At 40.8% G+C, this 20,125-nt stretch overlaps 1 protein-coding gene across 4 annotated transcripts in view; it reads left to right on the top strand.

The window, feature by feature from the left end:
• Dmxl2 (Dmx-like 2) overlaps positions 1 to 10,088 on the top strand; it is a 143,158-nt gene extending 133,070 nt beyond the window's left edge. For 2 of the 4 annotated variants that reach the window (NM_001427385.1, NM_001427384.1), the window contains 7 exon segments: positions 600 to 660; positions 756 to 883; positions 1,441 to 1,518; positions 4,729 to 4,820; positions 5,973 to 6,025; positions 7,303 to 7,520; positions 8,606 to 10,088. In NM_001427385.1, coding sequence (NP_001414314.1) covers positions 600 to 660; positions 756 to 883; positions 1,441 to 1,518; positions 4,729 to 4,820; positions 5,973 to 6,025; positions 7,303 to 7,520; positions 8,606 to 8,815 — 840 coding nt within the window. In that variant the 3' untranslated portion in view covers positions 8,816 to 10,088. 4 annotated transcript variants of the gene reach the window in all.
• The last annotated feature ends 10,037 nt before the right edge of the window (positions 10,089 to 20,125 follow it).

Here is a 20,125-nt window from a genome sequence, read left to right as displayed (position 1 = left end):
GCCAGACACATCCGGTTTCTGAGCATGGTCTCCTCAAGAAATGGGTTGGAGTTGCTCGACACAGAAATTATCCTGAAAATGAGAGTAACATGCTTTGAGTTTCCACATATCTGCCACGAGTGAGGGTGGAGATTACTCTCCTCCAGCTTTTACTTTGTAGAGGAATACCGAGACACAATGGTAAAGTAATGTCAGAGAGGAGTTCAATTCTATTTATTTAAAGTTTGAAAGTTGCCTCAGGTTACTGAATGTTAATTCTTATTGGTCACTATTGCTGGAGGGGTCCTATTCTTTCATATTCTGAACATGATACCAGCCTGGGCTACCTAGCCAGATTTCCCCAAAGTCAACCCGATTGTTGTCAGGGAGGGGGCGGTTGGAAGAGAGTCCCTTTGTCACTAGATGGAGCTGTTTGTAATGTCTTCACAGCACAGGGCTGTGCCAGTAAGTGATTGCTTCTGTTTGCAAAAATGTATATTAGATATTTCAGAACCCCGAGCAGGGCTTGTCTCAGCTAAAGCTGCTTATGAGGAGGAGCAACAGGGGATGCTCATCCCTTCTGAATACACAAAGCAAACTCATTTTTCCTCCCTTTAAAGCTCATGAAAAGGAACCTGCATAATGTTAAGAGGATGACTTCCCACCCTGTCCATCAGTACTGTACGTATTTGGTTTGTCCTCCACGAGTTTGCAGTGTCTTAAAGAATGAGTTGTTGAAATTCTTCAGTTTCTTACTGCCCACCTTCTGCGTCTAGATCTCACAGGTGCCCAGGACGGCAGTGTGCGGATGTTTGAGTGGACACGACCTCAGCAGCTTGTCTGCTTCCGTCAGGCCGGCAATGCCAGAGTTACTAGACTGTATTTTAACTCACAAGGCAACAAGGTTTGTCCCTGGGAGTTAGTGCTGAATGCATCCAAAAATAGCTGGATCCTGAGTATATAATATTCATTAAAACTATATCAAAAAATGTAATGACTCTGGGTTTAAACTGAGCAGGCTGTTGTATTCTGTTTATGTAGCCTCTCTTCTTATAATGGAAACACAAATCTGCAAAACTTAGTGCAGGTTAACCAGTTATTCATTTCAGCATTTTGTGAACGAAAACTACTTCTACCCCAAATGCTGTTGGTGTCTGCCAGCTTGCTAGAGTCTAAATGACACCCTCTGTTGTGGAGGCTTAGGGGAATGCAGGGTGTGTGTGGACAGTTAGAAGGTGGCAGGGTAAGGTGTGTGCTGTGTATGTGTGTGTTTGTGAGTGTGCTCACACACACATTTAAACACGGCAGGGAAGGAAGGAACTTGGCATTCGTGGGAAGCACAGGGAGACAGCTGTAGGAGGAGTTTGTGAAGTGGGGTCTGAGCAGGCCTCTGTCATAGGATATTTTACCTTTGGCAAGAATTCTGAATATCTGTGTTTGGTGTTCATGCCATTCTTACAGTGTGGTGTTGCAGATGGAGAGGGTTTTCTGAGTATCTGGCAAGTTAACCAAACTGCATCGAATCCTAAACCTTACATGGTAAGTGCCACTCACATTTCCAGAGTGAATGTAGACACCATATTGTTGGTGAAGTGTCTGCTTTCAACCGTGGATCTCAGTAGTCATTCTGTTGGAAATGACAGTTCCACCTAGTGTGCGCCATCCACTTCTATCCTCGATTTAGCAGAAATTACCAAAACAACAAACAACTTTTGCTTTTTATCTTAAGGGGCAACTGTGGGTTTTTTCCTCTTTGTGGTCCAATTCAGAATACCTTTTCTAATGGTACTTTTGTCCACTTTAGAAACAATTCTTTTTTCTTTTTAATAATGTTTTATTTTATGAGAACTAAGTTTATAGTTGTAGAATTTTATTAAGTACATAATTAAAATTCAAACAGTTTCTGAGCACTAATTTCTTTCAGGGTTTTTTCTTTTTACTACATGGTAATCTAACCCTGAGAGTTCCTCCACACACTTACCCACATCACATCAAATGTGCGCTGGCACACACTGCTGTGCCTTCCTGTGGCAGAGCTGTGGCTTAGGAGACATGAAAGCCTTTGCTGTCCTGGGTGGGTCTCACATTTCTTATTAGTTATATTCTCATTTTCCTTATTTATGTTTTGCTTGCATGTGTGCATGTGCACACCTAGAGGTCAGAAGAGGTCATGAGATGCCTTGGAACTGAAATTAGAGATGGGTGGGCGCCTCCATGTGAATGTGGAGAAGAGCAGCACGCGCGTGGCTAATCTCTGAGCTCGCTCTCCAGGCTTAGGTGGTATTTTCAGCATTGTATGAATAAATGGAGGATCAGAAAGCTCTGAACCTAGATTGTCCTTTATAGAGTATAAAAATTTTTTAATGTTTTTATTAAAAATCTTTTTCATACAGTGTATTTTGATCATGTTTCCCTTCTCCCAACTCCTTCCTTACATATGAGAGATACTAATATTAGATTAGTGTGTTGTAGACGGCCTTAGTATCTTTAAGAAATTCAAGTAACCTTGAGCAAACGCTTTGCCTACTAATGCAGAATAAAATCCTGTTTATTTTTAGATATCCTGGTATCCTCCTCTTGGGCTCTTTGAAATTTCTGTTTTCATCACTTGATGTAACAAGGAAGGAATATTTAGTTCCCCATGTTCCTGGGGCATTCTTAGGAGTGTTTAGGGCAGGTTTGGGCTTGTGAGATTTGTGCAGGACTACTTGTAGCAGTGCCTTTGTGATTGGCAAAGTGTAGTGAGCACAAGGAGCACAGAGCTGGCCAAGATGAAGTCTATTCAGCTAACTTGTGTTAGCTTAACCACAGCCTAAGGAGATGGGCGAGTTGGAGTCTTCTGCTTGGGTTACTGTTGTTCGTTATGATGCAGACTATTGTATCAAGTGTGTCAGGTTAGCCAAGGGGTCAGCACTAAAGTAACTCCAACTCTTAATCTAACCAAATGTCTTTAGTGAGTTGATATGTTTAGTTTGGGGTGACCTTCAGATCTTAGGTTCAAATGATCTTCCCTCCATCCTCCCTTCCCAGTTGCCCCACCCCCTTTTATTTTAGATTTTTCCAACTCTGAGGAGCGCAGGTTTTGAAGCATGACGTGATGATTCTGTCTGCCCTAGTTGAAGGCTGGGGCAAGGCAGCTAGGACGGCACGGGAGTGTGTAGTGTGGAAGGATGCTGAGACAGTGAGGCTGTTGGGGGGTTTGGATGGTGCACAGCCTACCTGGACTTCTCCCTGTTCCCTTGGTCTCTGGTAGAGTGTGCTTTCTCAGCCCCACACTAGTCTCTGGTAGAGCAGAGAGCCTTTGCCCCTGTAGGAGAATGGGATACTGGAGATAGGGTAGACAAAGGCCAAAAAAGTGGGGAGGCTGATGGGTGGGAAGCCTATCTGGACTTCTCCCTGTCTGCATGGTCTTCTGGTAGAGCAGGGAGTCTCTGCTCCAGTTGAAGGCTGGGGCAGAGCAAATAGCAAGGTGCAGGCCTGGGGATAGGCTGGGAGAGAGGCTGAGAGAGAGAGAGAGAGAGAGAGAGAGAGAGAGAGAGAGAGAGAGAGAGAGAGAGAGGAGGGATGCTGAGGGGGGGGAGGGATGCTGAGAGGGGGGGAGGGATGCTGAGAGAGAGAGGAGGGATGCTGAGAGAGAGGAGGGATGCTGAGAGAGAGAGAGAAGGGAGGGATGCTGAGAGAGAGAGGAGGGATGCTGAGAGAGAGAGAGGAGGGATGCTGAGAGAGAGGAGGGATGCTGAGAGAGAGAGAGGAGGGATGCTGAGAGAGGAGGGATGCTGAGAGAGAGAGAGGAGGGATGCTGAGAGAGGAGGGATGCTGAGAGAGAGAGAGAGGAGGGATGCTGAGAGAGGAGGGATGCTGAGAGAGAGGGGGAGGAGGGATGCTGAGAGAGAGAGGAGGGATGCTGAGAGAGAGAGGAGGGATACTGAGAGAGAGAGAGGAGGGATGCTGAGAGAGGAGGGAAGTTGGGAGGTGGGCAGCCAACTGGCACTTTTCCCAGTCTGAGTGGTTGGTCTCTGGCCTGTAAGTTTATTTTTTATTTTATTCAGTTCTTAAGTAGCTTAAGACTTTCTGAAATGAAAGACAACTTTAAACTATTTGACCTGAAAATTGTGAGCATGGTTACAAACCCAATGCTTCCTCCAGTAAGAGAAAAATTATCACTAAGGTCACATTGTTACAACTTTTAATACTTTATAGGCTAAAAAATTAGCACTAGCCTTTAAAAGGGGGCAGGACTAGAAATGGGGAGAGACAGTCACAACTAATTCATACTCACTTGTTCTTTGAGTTTGTTAAAATTCTTTAAAGTGCTGTGTCTTTATCTTCTACTTAAAAAAGAAGAAAAAGTTGGCAATGTGGTCTCTGGGTGTTTAGTGGCCTGCAGGTTCTGAGTACTAAGCACTTAGTGTGAGTCTAGGTTCTGAGCAAGACAGGTAGGCTGTTTAGTCTGGAGGAGACTGGGGCTCAGGCCCCAGCAGTGTGCACTCTGACCCCATCCTCACTGAGTTTACACAACTGTTCTTATGTGTGGTAGCACAGCACCTGGGGAGTTGAGGATCATAGGTGTGGAGCAGCCTGAGGTACACAACAAGATCCTATACCCAAACCAACAGAACTAATACGTAACCATTTAAAAGTGTATGTCATCACTCAAGAGTCCTGCACATTACTGGTGGAGCATTATTTGTATCGTCTCAGTTGCTATTGGAGTTTTAGATAACATTGGCTACATTTTGTTTTCTCTAGAGTTGGCAGTGCCACAGTAAGGCCACAAGTGATTTTGCATTTATCACCTCTTCAAGCTTAGTTGCGACATCTGGACAGTCCAATGACAATAGGTAGGTTGATGGAAACAAAAGAATAAGAAAAGTTTAAACCTGGGGATCCATCCCATATATAGACACCAAACCCAGACACTATTGCTGATGGCAAGAAGTGCACGCTGACAGAAGCCTGATAGAGCTGTCTCCTGAGAGGCTGTGCCAGAGCCTGACAAATACAGATGCAGATGCTCGCAGCCAACCATTGGACTGAGCACAGGGACCTCAATAGAGGAGTTAGAGAAAAGACTGAAGGAGCAGAAGGAGTTTGCCCCATAAGAAGAACAACAGTATCAACCAACCAGACCCCCCAGAGCTCCCAGGAACTAAACACCAACCAAAGAGTATACATGGAGAGACCCATGGCTCCAGCCACATATGTAGCAGAGGATGGCCTTGTCAGCCATAAATGGGAGGAGAGGCCCTTTATCCTGTTAAGGCTCGATTCCCCAGTGTAGGGGAATGCCAGGGTGGGGAGGCAGGAGTGGGTGATGGGGGAGCACCCTCATAGAAGCAGAGGAAGGGGGATGGGATAGGGGGTTTGCAGAGGGGAAACTGGGAAAGGGGGTAACATTTGAAATGTAAATAAATAAAATATCCAATAAAATAAAAGAAAGAAGAATTTAAGCACAACGCTTTCCTAGAAAGTGAGGATTTCTATGTAGTAGGGTTTTTTTAATCCAAGGAATATGTTTTATAATCCTTACCATGACACAAAACAAACATTTGCCCCAATGTAGTCTGTTACTACATTGTATCATTTTTATACTGAAGTGACTTAGTCTTTAAAACGGCTGTCATCATAAAGTCCGTTAGCACAGCTGAGCGTTTACATTGCTCCAGCCATCTTTTCATTTCCCTCACATTGTTTTCATTAGCTGCGTGCTGTGAACAGGACTGTTAACCTGAAGCCATTACTTCCCAGGGTTATAGCAGGACCCTTCTGCTGAGAAAGTCATTTCCCAGTTTCTCCAGAAGGGTGGCAAAGAGATGGGTGGGGGTACAATGCCAGGGACCTTATGAAAGTGATACTAGGATAAGCTCTAGGATAAACCACCCTCATTCTAATTAGAAATCTCGGATAAGTAAGAAAAATTTTTCTTGAGAAAATTTGTGCTTAATGATGATTTTGAATAATTGTTTCTGATGTACTTTATTATTTCTTTAAAGAAACGTATGCCTCTGGGACACATTAATATCGCCTGGAAACAGCCTCATTCACGGTGAGTTAAAGGGGATGCTTACCAGGTTTGATTTAACTTCCAGAACTTGGTGTTTGCTCACAGGTTGATATGGAGGACTGCACAGAGAAAAGAGGTTTATTTTGTCCAACAGTTTCAGCCCCTGGTTGATTGTCCTTTGAGTCTGTGGCAGAGAAGTACCTTATGGGGAGAACATGGGCTGAAGGAAGCTATTCTGCTCATGGCTGCCAAGAAGCAAAGGGGAGAAGAATGGGGACTACTCTCCTGCCATGGGGACAGTATCTTCTAAAAGCTCTGCTACCACCTAGTGGTGCCATGGTAGAAAGGTGTGGGGCACGCTTATCCACACTGTCGCAGAAAGCCATCTCATTAGCTTGTGGCTGAAAGTTTTGAGGTGCCTGAGGCTGAGCTTCTTACGAAGTCACTGGCTACAGATGAGGACAGCATCAGGTAGGGTGAATGGCGCTGGGTAGTGACGAGTGTGTGCACCACTGGGAGCTTAGCCTCCTCTGCATTCCTGCTGCTGTATGCTGTTAAAATGCTAGGAATGAATGTGTGCAGGATGTGCGAGTGAGGGTCAGTGTGCTGTTCCCACATGTGTGCTCTCCATATTTTGTATGAAGCACATAACTTAGGACTTTTTAAACACCCTTTTTCTGTTCATGTTTCATGTTGATATAATGGATAGAAACTTTTTTACTATGACTTAGTACTTTAAGTGCAGGGTTTCAGAGATTCTGTGACCTCTAGATGGGTGTCCTCTAGAGTTTTATGTTTGTCCTTTTGTTGCTGTAACAGAATACCTGACAGAAACAGCTTAAAGGAAGGAGAGTTTAGTATGAGTAAGGGTTTCAGAGGCTTCTTTCTATTCATGACCTGCTGGCTCCATGTTTTCTGTGCTGGTATGAGATAGAACCTCACAGCAGAGAACGTGTGATGAAACAGACCACCTCACCTCACCTAGAGCTCCAGAAAAAGGTGATAGAAAAATAGCTTTAGTGAGGTATTCCCACGGCCAGGCCCGCCTTCCAAGGTCCCCCAGTAATGCCATCAAAGTGTGAGTCTTTCAGGAGAGCTGAAGCCAGAACCCTTGTGGCTGTCATCTCTTAGTGACTGAATTCAGTAGCTGGGGACAAATTCTCAACACATGTACCTGTTGGAAGACACTTTATAAACAAATCATTACAGGGAAGAAAAAGGTGAACAATGAAATGCTGTGTTTTAAATGTGAATTTAAGCTTGAGAACCACAAGCTTCATGTTTTGGGAAAGTCTCCTGGTGTTGTTCTTTTTCTTCAGGTTTTACGTGCCATGACCACGGTGCCACAGTACTTCAGTATGCCCCCAAACAACAACTCCTAATCTCTGGAGGTAGGAAAGGTTACATCTGTATTTTTGACATCAGACAGAGGCAGCTAATGCACACCTTCCAGGCACATGACTCAGCTATTAAGGCTTTGGCTCTGGATTCCTGTGAGGAGTACTTCACTACAGGTTCAGCAGAAGGCAATATAAAAGTAAGTATCCCAGGAGGTGAGACTAGACTAAACGTTAGTCCTTTCCTGCTGTCTAGACTGCTTGTTAGAAAAAGCACAACCATTGTACTCTGAAATGGAGGTACTGAGTAAGGCCTTCTGGGACTAGACGTTCTTGACGTGCCCTAACCTCTGTGTGGCTCTTTCTAAAGCACTCTGCTTTGGAAATCCAGCTAATGATTCAATTTACTGGAACTCAGGCTACTGTTACTACGGGCCTGGAAGGGGCTGGGATATACCTCAGTGGTAGAATACTTGCTTAACGTGCAAGGTTTGGGGCCTGGGTTTTGTGAGGATGGTCCTGTCATCAGAAATATTAATAAGAATAGACTTACAAAAAGGGAGTAAAGGTAGGGGCTGGGGATTTAGCTCAGTGGTAGAGCGCTTGCCTAGGAAGCGCAAAGCCCCGGGTTCGGTCCCCAGCTCCGAAAAAAAGAACCAAAAAAAAAAAAAAAAGGAGTAAAGGGTTTGAGGTTTTGTTCTGTGATTTTTGATCTCAGGACTTCATGGTGCCAGGCAAGCATGAACTAACAAGATATGCCACGAGCCCCAAGTGTGTGGGCTTAACACGTGTGTGCATTTAGCAAAATTAGTTTGGTACCTTAGAATTGTCTTCCTTTTTCTTACCTCTGTCCTTGGTACTCATAGCTGAAGGGATGTTTCCAGGTGGGTGAAGTAATATCATTATTTCTTTTATTTTGTCTTGGAGCCTAGCTAGTTTCATGTGCAAACATATTTTATTGAATTAAATATTTGGTTGAATTAGTAGAGGAGCGTGTGTGTGTGTGTGTGTGTGTGTGTGTGTGTGTGTGTGAGAGAGAGAGAGAGAGAGAGAGAGAGAGAGAGAGAGAGAGAGAGGATATATGGAAAGAGAAATTTGGAAGCAGCAGGAAATCTAAGATAGGATATGAGCTATGTGAGTGACACTATCACCTCCTGTTAGGTCGACAGCTAGGAAACTGGGCTTCCATCTAATTAGTTGGGCCAAGGAACAGAAAGGAGAGCTATATTTTCACTTTAGGTCTCTCATCTTAATGACTCATCTTATTTATTTTTTAAAAAACTAGGTATGGAGACTGACAGGTCACGGCCTGATTCATTCCTTTAAGAGTGAACACGCTAAGCAGTCCATATTTCGGAACATCGGAGCTGGAGTCATGCAGATTGAGATCAGCCAGGACAATCGACTGTTCTCCTGTGGTGCAGATGGCACGCTGAAAACCAGGGTTCTGCCCAGTGCTTTTAACATCCCTAATAGAATTCTTGACATTCTGTAGTCTGAGCGCTTGGGGGTTTATTTTATATACCTCTCAGTTAAAAGGTGTAATGTAGGAGTTAGGCAGTTCTGCTTTCCAATACAGTCAACACCTTGAAATAACAGAATCTCTGGAATTTGACTCTGATGCAAGCTGGGTTTTACTCAAGTATACTTGGGTGTTGCCTACCCAGGTTGGTAGAGTGCATGTACCTTGTCATTATGTTGGCGTATTAAAAAACAAAACAAAACAAACCCCTACCTTGTATTGTATGAAGGGAAGCTATTCTTCACATCATGTAACACCTGATTCAGAAACACTTGCGGTTAGCTGACGGTAAGTTACAATAATGAGCAGGGCCTTTTTACCAAATTGAGGAAGAGAACATTGCTGATTCAGGCTTTTCTTCCTGTTCTCATCATGGAAGGAGCATGCTGCTGTGTCTCGTTGAGTAAAGGACAGTCCCGGGTGTTAGACGCATTAGACCACCAGAAACACTTCCTACCTGTGGAGCAGGCCCAGCCACTCTCACGTCCTGCTGAGTGTGTTCTCCTGTTAGTGTTTATACTGAGCTAGTACTGTGACTTGCAAATGAGTGCAAATTTAAATGCAATGTTTCCCTCACAATTTGCACATTGACATTTTTGGACTGCTAGTTTTTCTATTAAGGTATTTGCCTTTATGTCAGGAATGTCATATGTTAGACATGGTGTATTTGCAGTTAAGTAAAACATACCTTCCCAGTCTAGTTTAGTACTTTTCTTTTTATGTATTTAAAGTTAATAAGGCACATGTAAAGCTATGTGGAAACGACACCAGTAGAACATTTCCTATCAATTAAATGAATGTTAGGCTCTTTGTGGCCAGTTGGTGAGATCGGTGAGATTATTTATTGCCACAGCCGATTGTATAAACTATGCAGAGTTAAATATTATTTGCTTGTAAAATATTAGCCAGTGTCATATTTTGATGTATTTCCTTCGTTATGACCAAAAATATGTTGCAATATTGAAACCAGTGTCTGTGTATGTTTAAGTGTTTACCAGCAAATTGTCTCATCATGTAATGAGAATGTTTAATGCCCATGTGGTAAACAGTAAAACATAATGGTATAAAAGCACCTTTCTCTGAAGGCAGTGTGGTACTCATGCTGTGAAATACACATGTAAAAGAAATGTTACTTGTTAGAGTTTTATTTTAGTTTGGCCTATTTAAGTAGACTGGTCTGGCATTATTTGACACTGTTTTTAAGAGTTAATTTTAATAAAATAATTAACTATTAGAGAAAATTTAAGCCCTTAAACTGTTTATTCATTCACATACGCCTATGGAACGTCATGTGTACAAGAAGCAATTCTAGTGAGATGGAGATTGAGAGGTGAGAGGGTGCTTACGTCACTGAAGCTTGTGTGTAGAATAGTTTACTGAAGGAAGTGTAACTGGTGGGGATGCTTCTGCAGGGTTGGGAGGGAGAGCATGTTGAACACACAGAACATGGACAGTGTGGGGTCAGCATTCATTTACCACACTGTAGGTACTGCAGCCCGTGTGTGCCACATTGTCTTTGTGTGTGCATACTAAGATAGTAGGAGTGTTCATCAAGAGTCTAAAAGGTAATGGACTTGCCTTTACATAATTGAGTGTCAGAGGTCGGATTTGAAATTGTACTTTAAAATCTGCCATTGGTCACACACTTTTAAAAATTGTCAAAATAGGGGGCTGGAGAGATGGCTCAGTGGTTAAGAACACCCGACTGTTCTTCCAGAGGTCATGAGTTCAATTCCCAGCAACCACATGGTGGCTCACAACCATCTGTAAAGAGACCCGATGCCCTCTTCTGGTGTATCTGAAGATAATAAATAAAATAAATCTTTAAAAAAAAAAAAATTGTCAAAATAGATGTAACAGCAGTTTAATGTATATGAATTTTGCTTTCTCTTTCTTTTGGTTAGGTTGATTGATGAAAGGGGTCCTTAAAACAAATACTAGATAACCCATTGGATCTTTGTTCTAGATTTTCTCTGTCACTGTGATAAACACCATGAACCAAAGCAACTTAGGAAGGAAACGGTTTATTTTAGCGTAGTGTTTATCACTGAGTGATGCCAGGTCAGGAATTCCAGGCATGAGCTTGAGCAGAAATCAGTTACTTTCGCTTGTGTCCAGCTACCTGCCTGGGGTAGCACTGACAAAGGACTTGATATTAGCAATCAAGAAGTACCCATATCCCAAGCTGATGGAGACATTTCTTCAGTTGAGCTTCCTCTTCCCAGGTATGTTACAGTGTCAGCCAAGATCAGCCATCACAAGCTTCCAGACGATATGGGAGGTCTACAGACCACCTTTCCTGGGTAAATCACTCATTCCCATTGCCTTGTTTTTCCCTAACCCAAAAGCATAGTTCTAGAGCCATGGCCCAGGAGCTTTCCTCTTCGTGAGCTGCCTTTGTAAGTCTCTCCTCCCTTCTTTGATCCTCCTTTCATATTTCCATTATTCCCTGCCTGTGGCCATCTCCACACTAGTCCTTAAACTGACTTAAATCTGCTTTGTTTGTGAGCCACCCTTGGCTGGTGAGCATTCCTTTCCTCTTGTGTCCTTCTCTCTGTACACTGTCTTCTCTGGACCCTCAATCCTAGCTCCAGACCCATGGTTTGGGAGCCATATTTGTCAGCCTTTGTCCAATTCAATAGCTCATCCACCAGCTGTACCTGGCCACCTCTGGTCACACATCTCTTTAGTTGACACAATCTGAGGAAGTCCATATTATTACATCAGATGTGCAGAGAAGGAAGTCCCCAGGCCCAGGTCAAATCACAAAACCAAAAACAACATGAGTGGTCAAGGCAGCACATTGCCAGTCAAACCTACTAGGCCTATAGAAGTGTTACCTTAGATGAATGAATGTCAGGACACAAACTTTAAAGGATAATCATAAATTCTATCAAGACTTCAAGAAATTGAAAGAAGGCAGAACTGAACACTTTACTGAACCTCCAAGAGAACAATAAATACCTGAGTGATGATTAAGAAAATAGAAATACATGACTGAATGAAATAAATATAATTCAGAATTTGAAAGTTGAACTGTCCAAAGCTGCTGTGTGGAACACCTCCAACAAGGCCACACCTCCTAACTCTTTCCAGGGACACTAGGTGGGGACCAGGTATTCAAACATGAACCCATGGGGGACATTACCATTTGAACCACCACAGGGCCTGGATCAAATAAAAAGAATATGAATAAAATATTTTAAGCATGGGAAAGTATATGCAAGAAATGTAGGACAGCACCAAAAAACCAAATCTTTAAATTACGAATATGAATTTCAGGTCAATGCCATTGACCAGATCTTGAGCAAAGTCATAGAAGAAAATATATCCAAATTAAAGAAAGACATACCCATATAGATACAGAAAGCACACAGAACCCCATCTAGACAAGATCAGACATACTAAATATTCAAAATGAAGAAAATATATTGGGAGCTGCAAAATAAAATGTAAGACACATCTAAAGAAAAAATCCACCAGAGAATAACACCTAATTTCTCAGTGGAAACTGAAAGCCAGAAGCGTTGTTATTGAAAGGTATGTGTAGCTTGCAGTCACTCTGTTGTTTTGCTGTTGTGTGCTCCTGTGATTTGTATTTGACTAAATTTCTTGCTTTCTTTGTAGAGTTGCTTATCCCTCTTTCCAATTCTAAGTATTGCTTCCATTATTTGTCTAGCAGTTTTGTTGTTGGGTAGGAACTTTTAAGGCTGTTTGTATCTTTGAAAGTTTTTCTCTTTCAACTATAGCATATAGTTTTGCTGGGTAGAGTAGCCTGCCTATCTGTCTGTCTGTCTGTCTGTCTGTCTATCTATCTATCTATCTATCTATCTATCTATCTATCTATCTATCTATCTATCTATCTATCATTTATCTACCTACCTACCTACCTCTATCTGTCTGTCTGTCTATCTATCTATCTATCTATCTATCTACTATCTATCTATTTTATCTAACCTAACTACACACACACACACACACACACACACACACACACACACATACATGTGTATAGATTACCCAGAAAAACAGATACACATAGCAGTATATAGAAACTTCTCTAAATTAGACCACATGGCAGGACAAAAACCTTAATAAGTTCAGTAAAACTGAAATTCCATATATCCTAGCCAACTAGTATATAATAAAATTTAAAATCAACAGCAAACAAAATTCTAGTAAGGATATTAAACAACTCATTACTGAATGATGAATGGACAAAAATCAAGGAAGAGAGAAAAATATTCCTGGAGCCAAATGAAAACAAAAACATAATACAATAAAACCTCTGGCCACTTTTCTAATAGGGAGGTTTATAGCTCTAACTACTTATATTAAACCAGGAAGTCATAATAAATGATTTAATGACCCAACTCAAATTGGAGAAAAAGAACTAAGCCCAAACCAGAGGGCAGGAACTAACAACGAAGCACAGATTATTAAAATGGAAAAAAAACAAAACAAAAGAATCAGTAAGTGTAAGAGGGTGTTCTTTGAAAAGATAAACAAGATCAAGAGACCTTTCATCCTTTCAACCAAAAGGGAAAAAATAGAACCCAAATTAACAAAACCAGAAATGAGCAGGGAAGCATTACAGCAGACTCACAACCTATTCTTCATTAAATTGAAAAACCTGAAAGAAATGAGTGAATTTATTGGTTCATCTGAATTACCCAAGTTAAACAGATAAACAACCTAAACAGAACTATAAGAGGGGGGTGACAGTTATAAAAAGCCTTTTGTTAAAAAAACAAAAACAAACAAACAAAAAAACCAAAAACAAAAAAAACTCAGGCCAAAATGGATACACTGAATTCTATCAGACTTTGAAAGAACTACAACCAGTACTTCTTAAGTTATTCCAAAAATATAAATAGAAGGCTTGCTCCCAAATTTCTTGCCAATTTTATTCTAATACCCAAATACCCAAATCATATAAAGGCATGGGAAGGGGGAACAGCAAACTGAATACAGGTGCATATCAAGATCATCACAATCAAGTTGTATCTGTCCCTGAAGTGCAAGGTTGTTTCATCATACATACATCAACAAATATACATTTTGCAGATAATATGTTGTATATAAGTGATCACAAATATTCCCACCAGAGGGGCTGGGGATTTAGCTCAGTGGTAGAGCGCTTGCCTAGGAAGCGCAAGGCCCTGGGTTCGGTCCCCAGCTCCGAAAAAAAGAACCAAAAAAAAAAATATTCCCACCAGAAAATTAGAAACAAATCAACAGTTTCAGCAAAATGGCAGAGACAAATTAGTTTACACATATTAGTAGTCTTTTTATACACAAACAAACATATTGAGAAAGAGATCATGGACATATTCCTATTTACAATATCATCAAAGACAATGAAATACCTCAAAGTGAAAGTACCAATGAGGTGAAAGTCCTCTCCAATGAAAACTTTAAATCCCTAAAGAAAAAGATTGAGAAATTAGAAAGATTACTAGAGTATAAATAATTTTGTGAAAATGATCATTCTACCAAAAGCAATGCAATTGTAATCAGATTCAATGCACTCTCAAAACAAAATGCCAACAACAGTCTTCATAGAAATAAAAAAAATAAAAAAAGAAATAAAAAAAAATCCTGAAATTTATATGGAACCAGAAAAAAAAATAACAACCCTACATAGCAAAGTAATCTTGAATAAAATGAATGAATAATACTGGAGAGATTGGTAGTCCAGACTTCAAGATATATTAATTAAGCTGTAGTAACAAAAAACAATACTGGCACAAAACAGATGTGTAGACCAGTGAATGAAATAGAAGACCCAAACATGAGTAAATACATCTATAGCCATCTGATATTGACAGGGACAGAAAGCATGCACAGAAGAGATAGCATCTTTAACAAATGGTGCTAGGAAAGCTGGCACCATGCAGAAGAATGAAATTAAACTTTCTATTACTCTGCAGAAAAATTATCTCCAAGTGGATCACAGACCTCAATTTGAAACCCAAAATACTAAAACTGATAGAAGAAATGTCCTAGGGTCCCAGCACATATGTAGCAGATGTGCAGTTTGGTCTTCATGTGGGTCCCAAACAAGTGGGGCAGGAGCCATCCCACAAGCTGTTGCCTGTCCATGGTATATGTTCTCCTAGCTGGGCTGCCTTATCTGGCCTCAGTGAGGGAGGATGCTCCTAGCCCAGTAGAAACTTGATGTGCTAGGGTTTGGGGGACCTCCCCCTCCCTGGCAGCTCCAGCCTCTCAGAGGAGAAGAGAATGGGGGAGGAATTGTTGAAGGGGGTGACCAGGAGTGGGGGCAGCAATTGGGATATAAAGTGATAATAGACAGAGAACTTAAAGGCAGTAATATCTTCAACAAAATTATAGAAGAAAACTTCCAAAACCTAAAAAAAGAGATGCCCATGAACATACAAGAAGCCTACAGAACTCCAAACAGACTGGACCAGAAAAGAAATTTCTCTTGTCACATAATAGTCAAAACACCAAATGAACAAAACAAAGAATATTAAAAGCAGTAAGGGAGAAAGGTCAAGTAACATGTACAGGCAGACCTATCAGAATTACACCAGACTTCTCACCAGAGACTATGAAAGCCAGAAGATCCTGGACTGATGTCATACAGACCCTAAGAGAACACAAATGCCAGTCCAGGCTACTATATCCAGCAAAACTCTTCAATTACCATAGATGGAGAAACCAAGATACTCATTAACAAAGCCAAATTTACACAATACCGTTCCACAAATCCAGCCGTACAAAGGATAATAGATGGAAAACTTCAATACAAGGAGGAAAACTGCACCCTAGAAAAAGTAAGAAAGTAATCTTGCAACAAACCCAAAAGAGAGCCACACAAACATAACTCCACCTCTAACAACAAAAATAACAGGAAACAATCACTATTTCTTAATATCTCTTAACATCAATGAACTCAATTCCTCAATAAAAAGACATAGGCTAATAGGCTGGAAATGTAAGCAGGACCCAGCATTTTGCTGCATGCAGGAAACACGCCTTAGTGACTAAGACAAACACTACCTAAGAGTAAAAAGGCTGGGAAATTTTTTTTAAAGCAACTAGTCCCAGGAAACAAGCTGAGATAACCATTTTAATGTCAAAAACAAAAAACAAAAAAACAAAACAAAAAAAAACAAAAAAAAAAAACAAAACCAAAACACCAAAACACCAAAAAACCCAAAAACCAACAGCAAAACAAAAAACAAAAATGAAACCAACTTTCAATCAAAAGTTATTAAAACAGATAAGGAAGGGCACTTTATATTTAAAGGAAAAATCTACCAAGATGAACTCTCAATTCTGAACATCTATGCTCCAAATGCAAGGGCACCCACATTCATAAAAGAAACTTTACTAAATCTCAAAGCATGCATTGCACCTCACACAATAATAGTAGGAGACTTCAACACCCCACTCTCATCAATGGGCAGATCATGGAAACAGAAACTAAACAGACACAGTGAAACTAACAGAAGTTCTGAACCAAATGGATTTAACAGATATCTATAGAACATTTCATCTTAAAACAGAAGAATATACCTTCTCAGCACCTCATGGTACTTTCTCCAAAACTGACCATATAATTGGTCACACAACTGGCCTCAATACAAGAAGATTGAAATAGTCCCAAGCATTCTATCAGATCACCACGGACTAAGGCTGATCTTCAATAACAACAAAAACATCAGAAAGCCCACATACACATGGAAGATGAGCACTGCTCTACTAAATGACAGCTTGGTAAAGGAAGAAATAAAGAAATTAAAGAATTTTTTAGAATTTAATGAAAATGAAGGCACAATATACCCAAACTTGAGGGACACAATGAAAGCAGTGCTAAGAGGAAAATTCATAGCTCCGAGTGCCTCCAAAAAGAAACAGGAGAGAGCATACACTAACAGCTTGACAGCACAGCTGAAAGCTCTAGAACAAAAAGAAGCAAATACACCCAAGAGGGGTAGTTGGCAGGAAATAAACTCAGGGCTAAAATCAACCAAGTAGAAACAAAAAGAAATATACAAAGAATCAACAAAACCAGGAGCTGGTTCTTTGAGAAAATCAACAAGATAGATAAACCCTTAGCCAGACTAACCAGAGGACACAGAGACCTTATCCAAACAACAAAATCAGAAATGAAAAGGGAAACATAACAACAGAAACTGAGGAAATTTAAAAAAATTATCAGATTCTACTACCAAAGCCTATACTCAACAAACTGGAAAATCTGGAGAAAATGGACAATTTTCTAGATACATACCAGGTACCTAAGTTAAATCAGGATCAGATAAACCATCTAAACAACCCCATAACCCCTAAAGAATGGAAGCAGTCATTAAGTCTCCCAACCAGAAAAATCCAGGACCAGATGGGTTTAGTGCAGAATTCTATTAGACTTTCAGAGAAGACCTAATACCATACTCTTCAAACTATTCCACAAAATAGAAACAGAAAGAACACTACCCAATTTGTTCTTTGAAGCCACAATTACAATTATGCCTAAACCACACAAAATCCTACAAAGAGAACTTTAGACCAATTTTCCTCATGAAAATCAATGCAAAAATAGTCAATAAAATTCTCACAAACTGAATCAAAAAATACATCAAAATGATCTCACACCATGATCAAATAGGCTTCATACCAGGGATGCAAGGATGGTTAAATATAAGAAATCTACCAACATAATCCACTATATAAACAAACTCGAGAGAAAAAAAAAACACATGACCATCTCATTAGATGCTGAGGAGGCATTTGACAAAAATTCAACACCCCTTCATGATAAAAAAAAGTCTTGGAAAGATCAGGAATTCAAGGCCCATACCTAAACATGGTAAAAGCAACATACAGCAAAACAGTAGCTAACATTAAACTAAATGGAGAGAAACTTGAAGTAATCCCACTAAAATCAGGGACTAGACAAGGCTCCCTCTCTCCCTACCTATTCAATATAGTACTTGAAGTCCTAGCCAAAGCAAGTAGACAACAAAAAGAGGTGAAAGGGATACAGATTGGCAAGGAAGAAGAACAAAATATCACTATTTGCAGATGATATGATAGTATACTTAAGTGACCCCAAAAATTCCACCAGAGAATTCCTACAGCTGATAAGTTCAGCAAAGTGGCTGGATATAAAATTAACTCAAACAAACCAGTAGCCTTCCTCTACTCAAAGGATAAACAGGCTGAGAAAGAAATTAGGGAAATGACACCCTTCACACTAACCATAAATAATATAAAACACCTTGGTATCACTCTAATCAACTAAGTGAAAGATCTGTATGACTAGAACTTCACGTCTCTGAAGAAAGAAATTGAAAAAGATCTTAGATCTCCCATGCTCATGGATTGGCAGGATTAATATAGTAAAAATGGCCATGTTGTCAAAAGCAATCTATAGATTCAATGCAATCCCCATCAAAATTCCAACTCAATTCTTCCTAGAATTAGAAAGAGCAATTTTTAGATTCATTTGGAAAAGCAGAAATCCAGAAAAACTATTCTCAACGATAAAAGAACTTCTGGGAGAATCATCATCTCTGACTTCAAGCTATATTGGAGAGCAATCATGATTAAAAAAACCAAAAACAAAAAACAAAAACTGCATGGTATTGGTACAGATACAGGCACATAGACCAATGGAATAGAAATGAACCCACACACTTATGGTCACTTGATCTTTGACAAAGGAGCTAAACTATCTAATAGAAAAAAGACAGCATTTTCAACAAATGGTGCTGGTTGAACTGGAGGTCAGCATGCTCCACTTGGGGATCCATCCCGTATGCAGCCACCAAACCCAGTCACTATTGCTGATGTCAAGAAGTTCTTGCTGACAGGAGCCAGATATGGGTGTACCCTGAGAGGCTCTGACAGAGCCCTAATGATACAGATGAGGATGGTTGGATATAAGCATTGGACTGAACAAGGGGACCCCAATGGAGGAGTTAGAGAAATATTGAAAGAGCAAAAGGAGTTTGCAGCACCATAGGGAGAACAACAATATCAACCAACTAAATCTCACTAGAGCTCCCAGGGTCTAGACCACCAACCAATGAGTATACATGGAGGGGCCCATGACTCCAGCCACATATGTGGCAGACAATGGCATTGTCTAGTGTCATTGGGAGAAAAAGCTCTTGGTCCTGTGAAGGCTTGTTTCCCCAATGTAGGGTAATGCCAGGGCATTGAGGTTGGAGTGGGTGGGTGGGAGTGGAAGAATCCTCATAGAAGCAGTGGGGGAGGTATGGGAGGGGGGAAGGAATAACATTTGAAATGTAAATACATAAAATAAAATTGGGAAGAAGAAGAAGAAGAGGAGGAGGAGGAGGAAGAGGAGGAGGAAGAGGAGGAGGAAGAGGAGGAGGAAGAGGAGGAGGAAGAGGAAGAAGAGGAGGAAGAAGAGGAAGAAGAAGAGGAAGAAGAAGAGGAAGAAGAAGAGGAAGAAGAAGAGGAAGAAGAAGAGGAAGAAGAAGAGGAAGAAGAAGAGGAAGAAGAAGAGGAAGAAGAAGAGGAAGAAGAAGAGGAAGAAGAAGAGGAAGAAGAAGAGGAAGAAGAAGAAGAAGAAGAAGAAGAAGAAGAAGAAGAAGAAGAAGAAGAAGAAGAAGAAGAAGAAGAAGAAGAAGAAGAAGAAGCAGCAGCAGCAGCAGCAGCAGGCTGGGAGGAAAGGGTTTAGTCAGCTCACACTTCCACAGTGCTTGCAGTTCATCACCAAAAAAAGTCAGAACTGGAACTCACACAGGGCAGGAACCTGGAGTCAGGAGTTGATACAGAGGCTATGGAGGGATGCTGCTCACTGGATTGCTTCCCTGGCTTGCTCAGTTTGCCTTCCTATAGGACCCCAGACTACCAGGCTAGGGATGGCACCACCCACAATGGGCTGGACCCTCCCCCTTCATGACTAACTGAGAAAATGCCCTACAGCTGGACCTCATGCAGGCATTTCCTCAAGGGAGGCTTCTTTCTCTGTGATAACTTCAGCTGTGTCAAGTTGACACATAAAACCAGCCAGTACAACTGACCCTTGCCAATTTGACCCACAAACGCATCACTATTAAGCCTCAACCCCAAGATCTAAATAACTTTAAAAGTCCCACGGTCTTTACAAATTCAAACGTCTTAAAATTTCAATGTCTTTAAAATATCAAATCTCTTTTGAAAATTAAAGTCTTTTACAATTCAAAGTGTCTTAACTGTGGGCTCCACTTAAGTATTTTTTTTTACTTCAAAAGGGAAAAAATAGGGCACAGTTACAAATAAAAGCAAAATTAAACTCTA

This window comes from Rattus norvegicus, chromosome 8 (genome assembly GCF_021556685.1).
Source record: "Rattus norvegicus strain SHRSP/BbbUtx chromosome 8, alternate assembly SHRSP_T2T, whole genome shotgun sequence".
NCBI classification, from domain to species: Eukaryota; Metazoa; Chordata; class Mammalia; order Rodentia; family Muridae; genus Rattus; species Rattus norvegicus.
The sequence above is the reverse complement of the archived record's forward strand: the minus strand, read 5'-3'. Positions and strand labels throughout refer to the sequence as shown.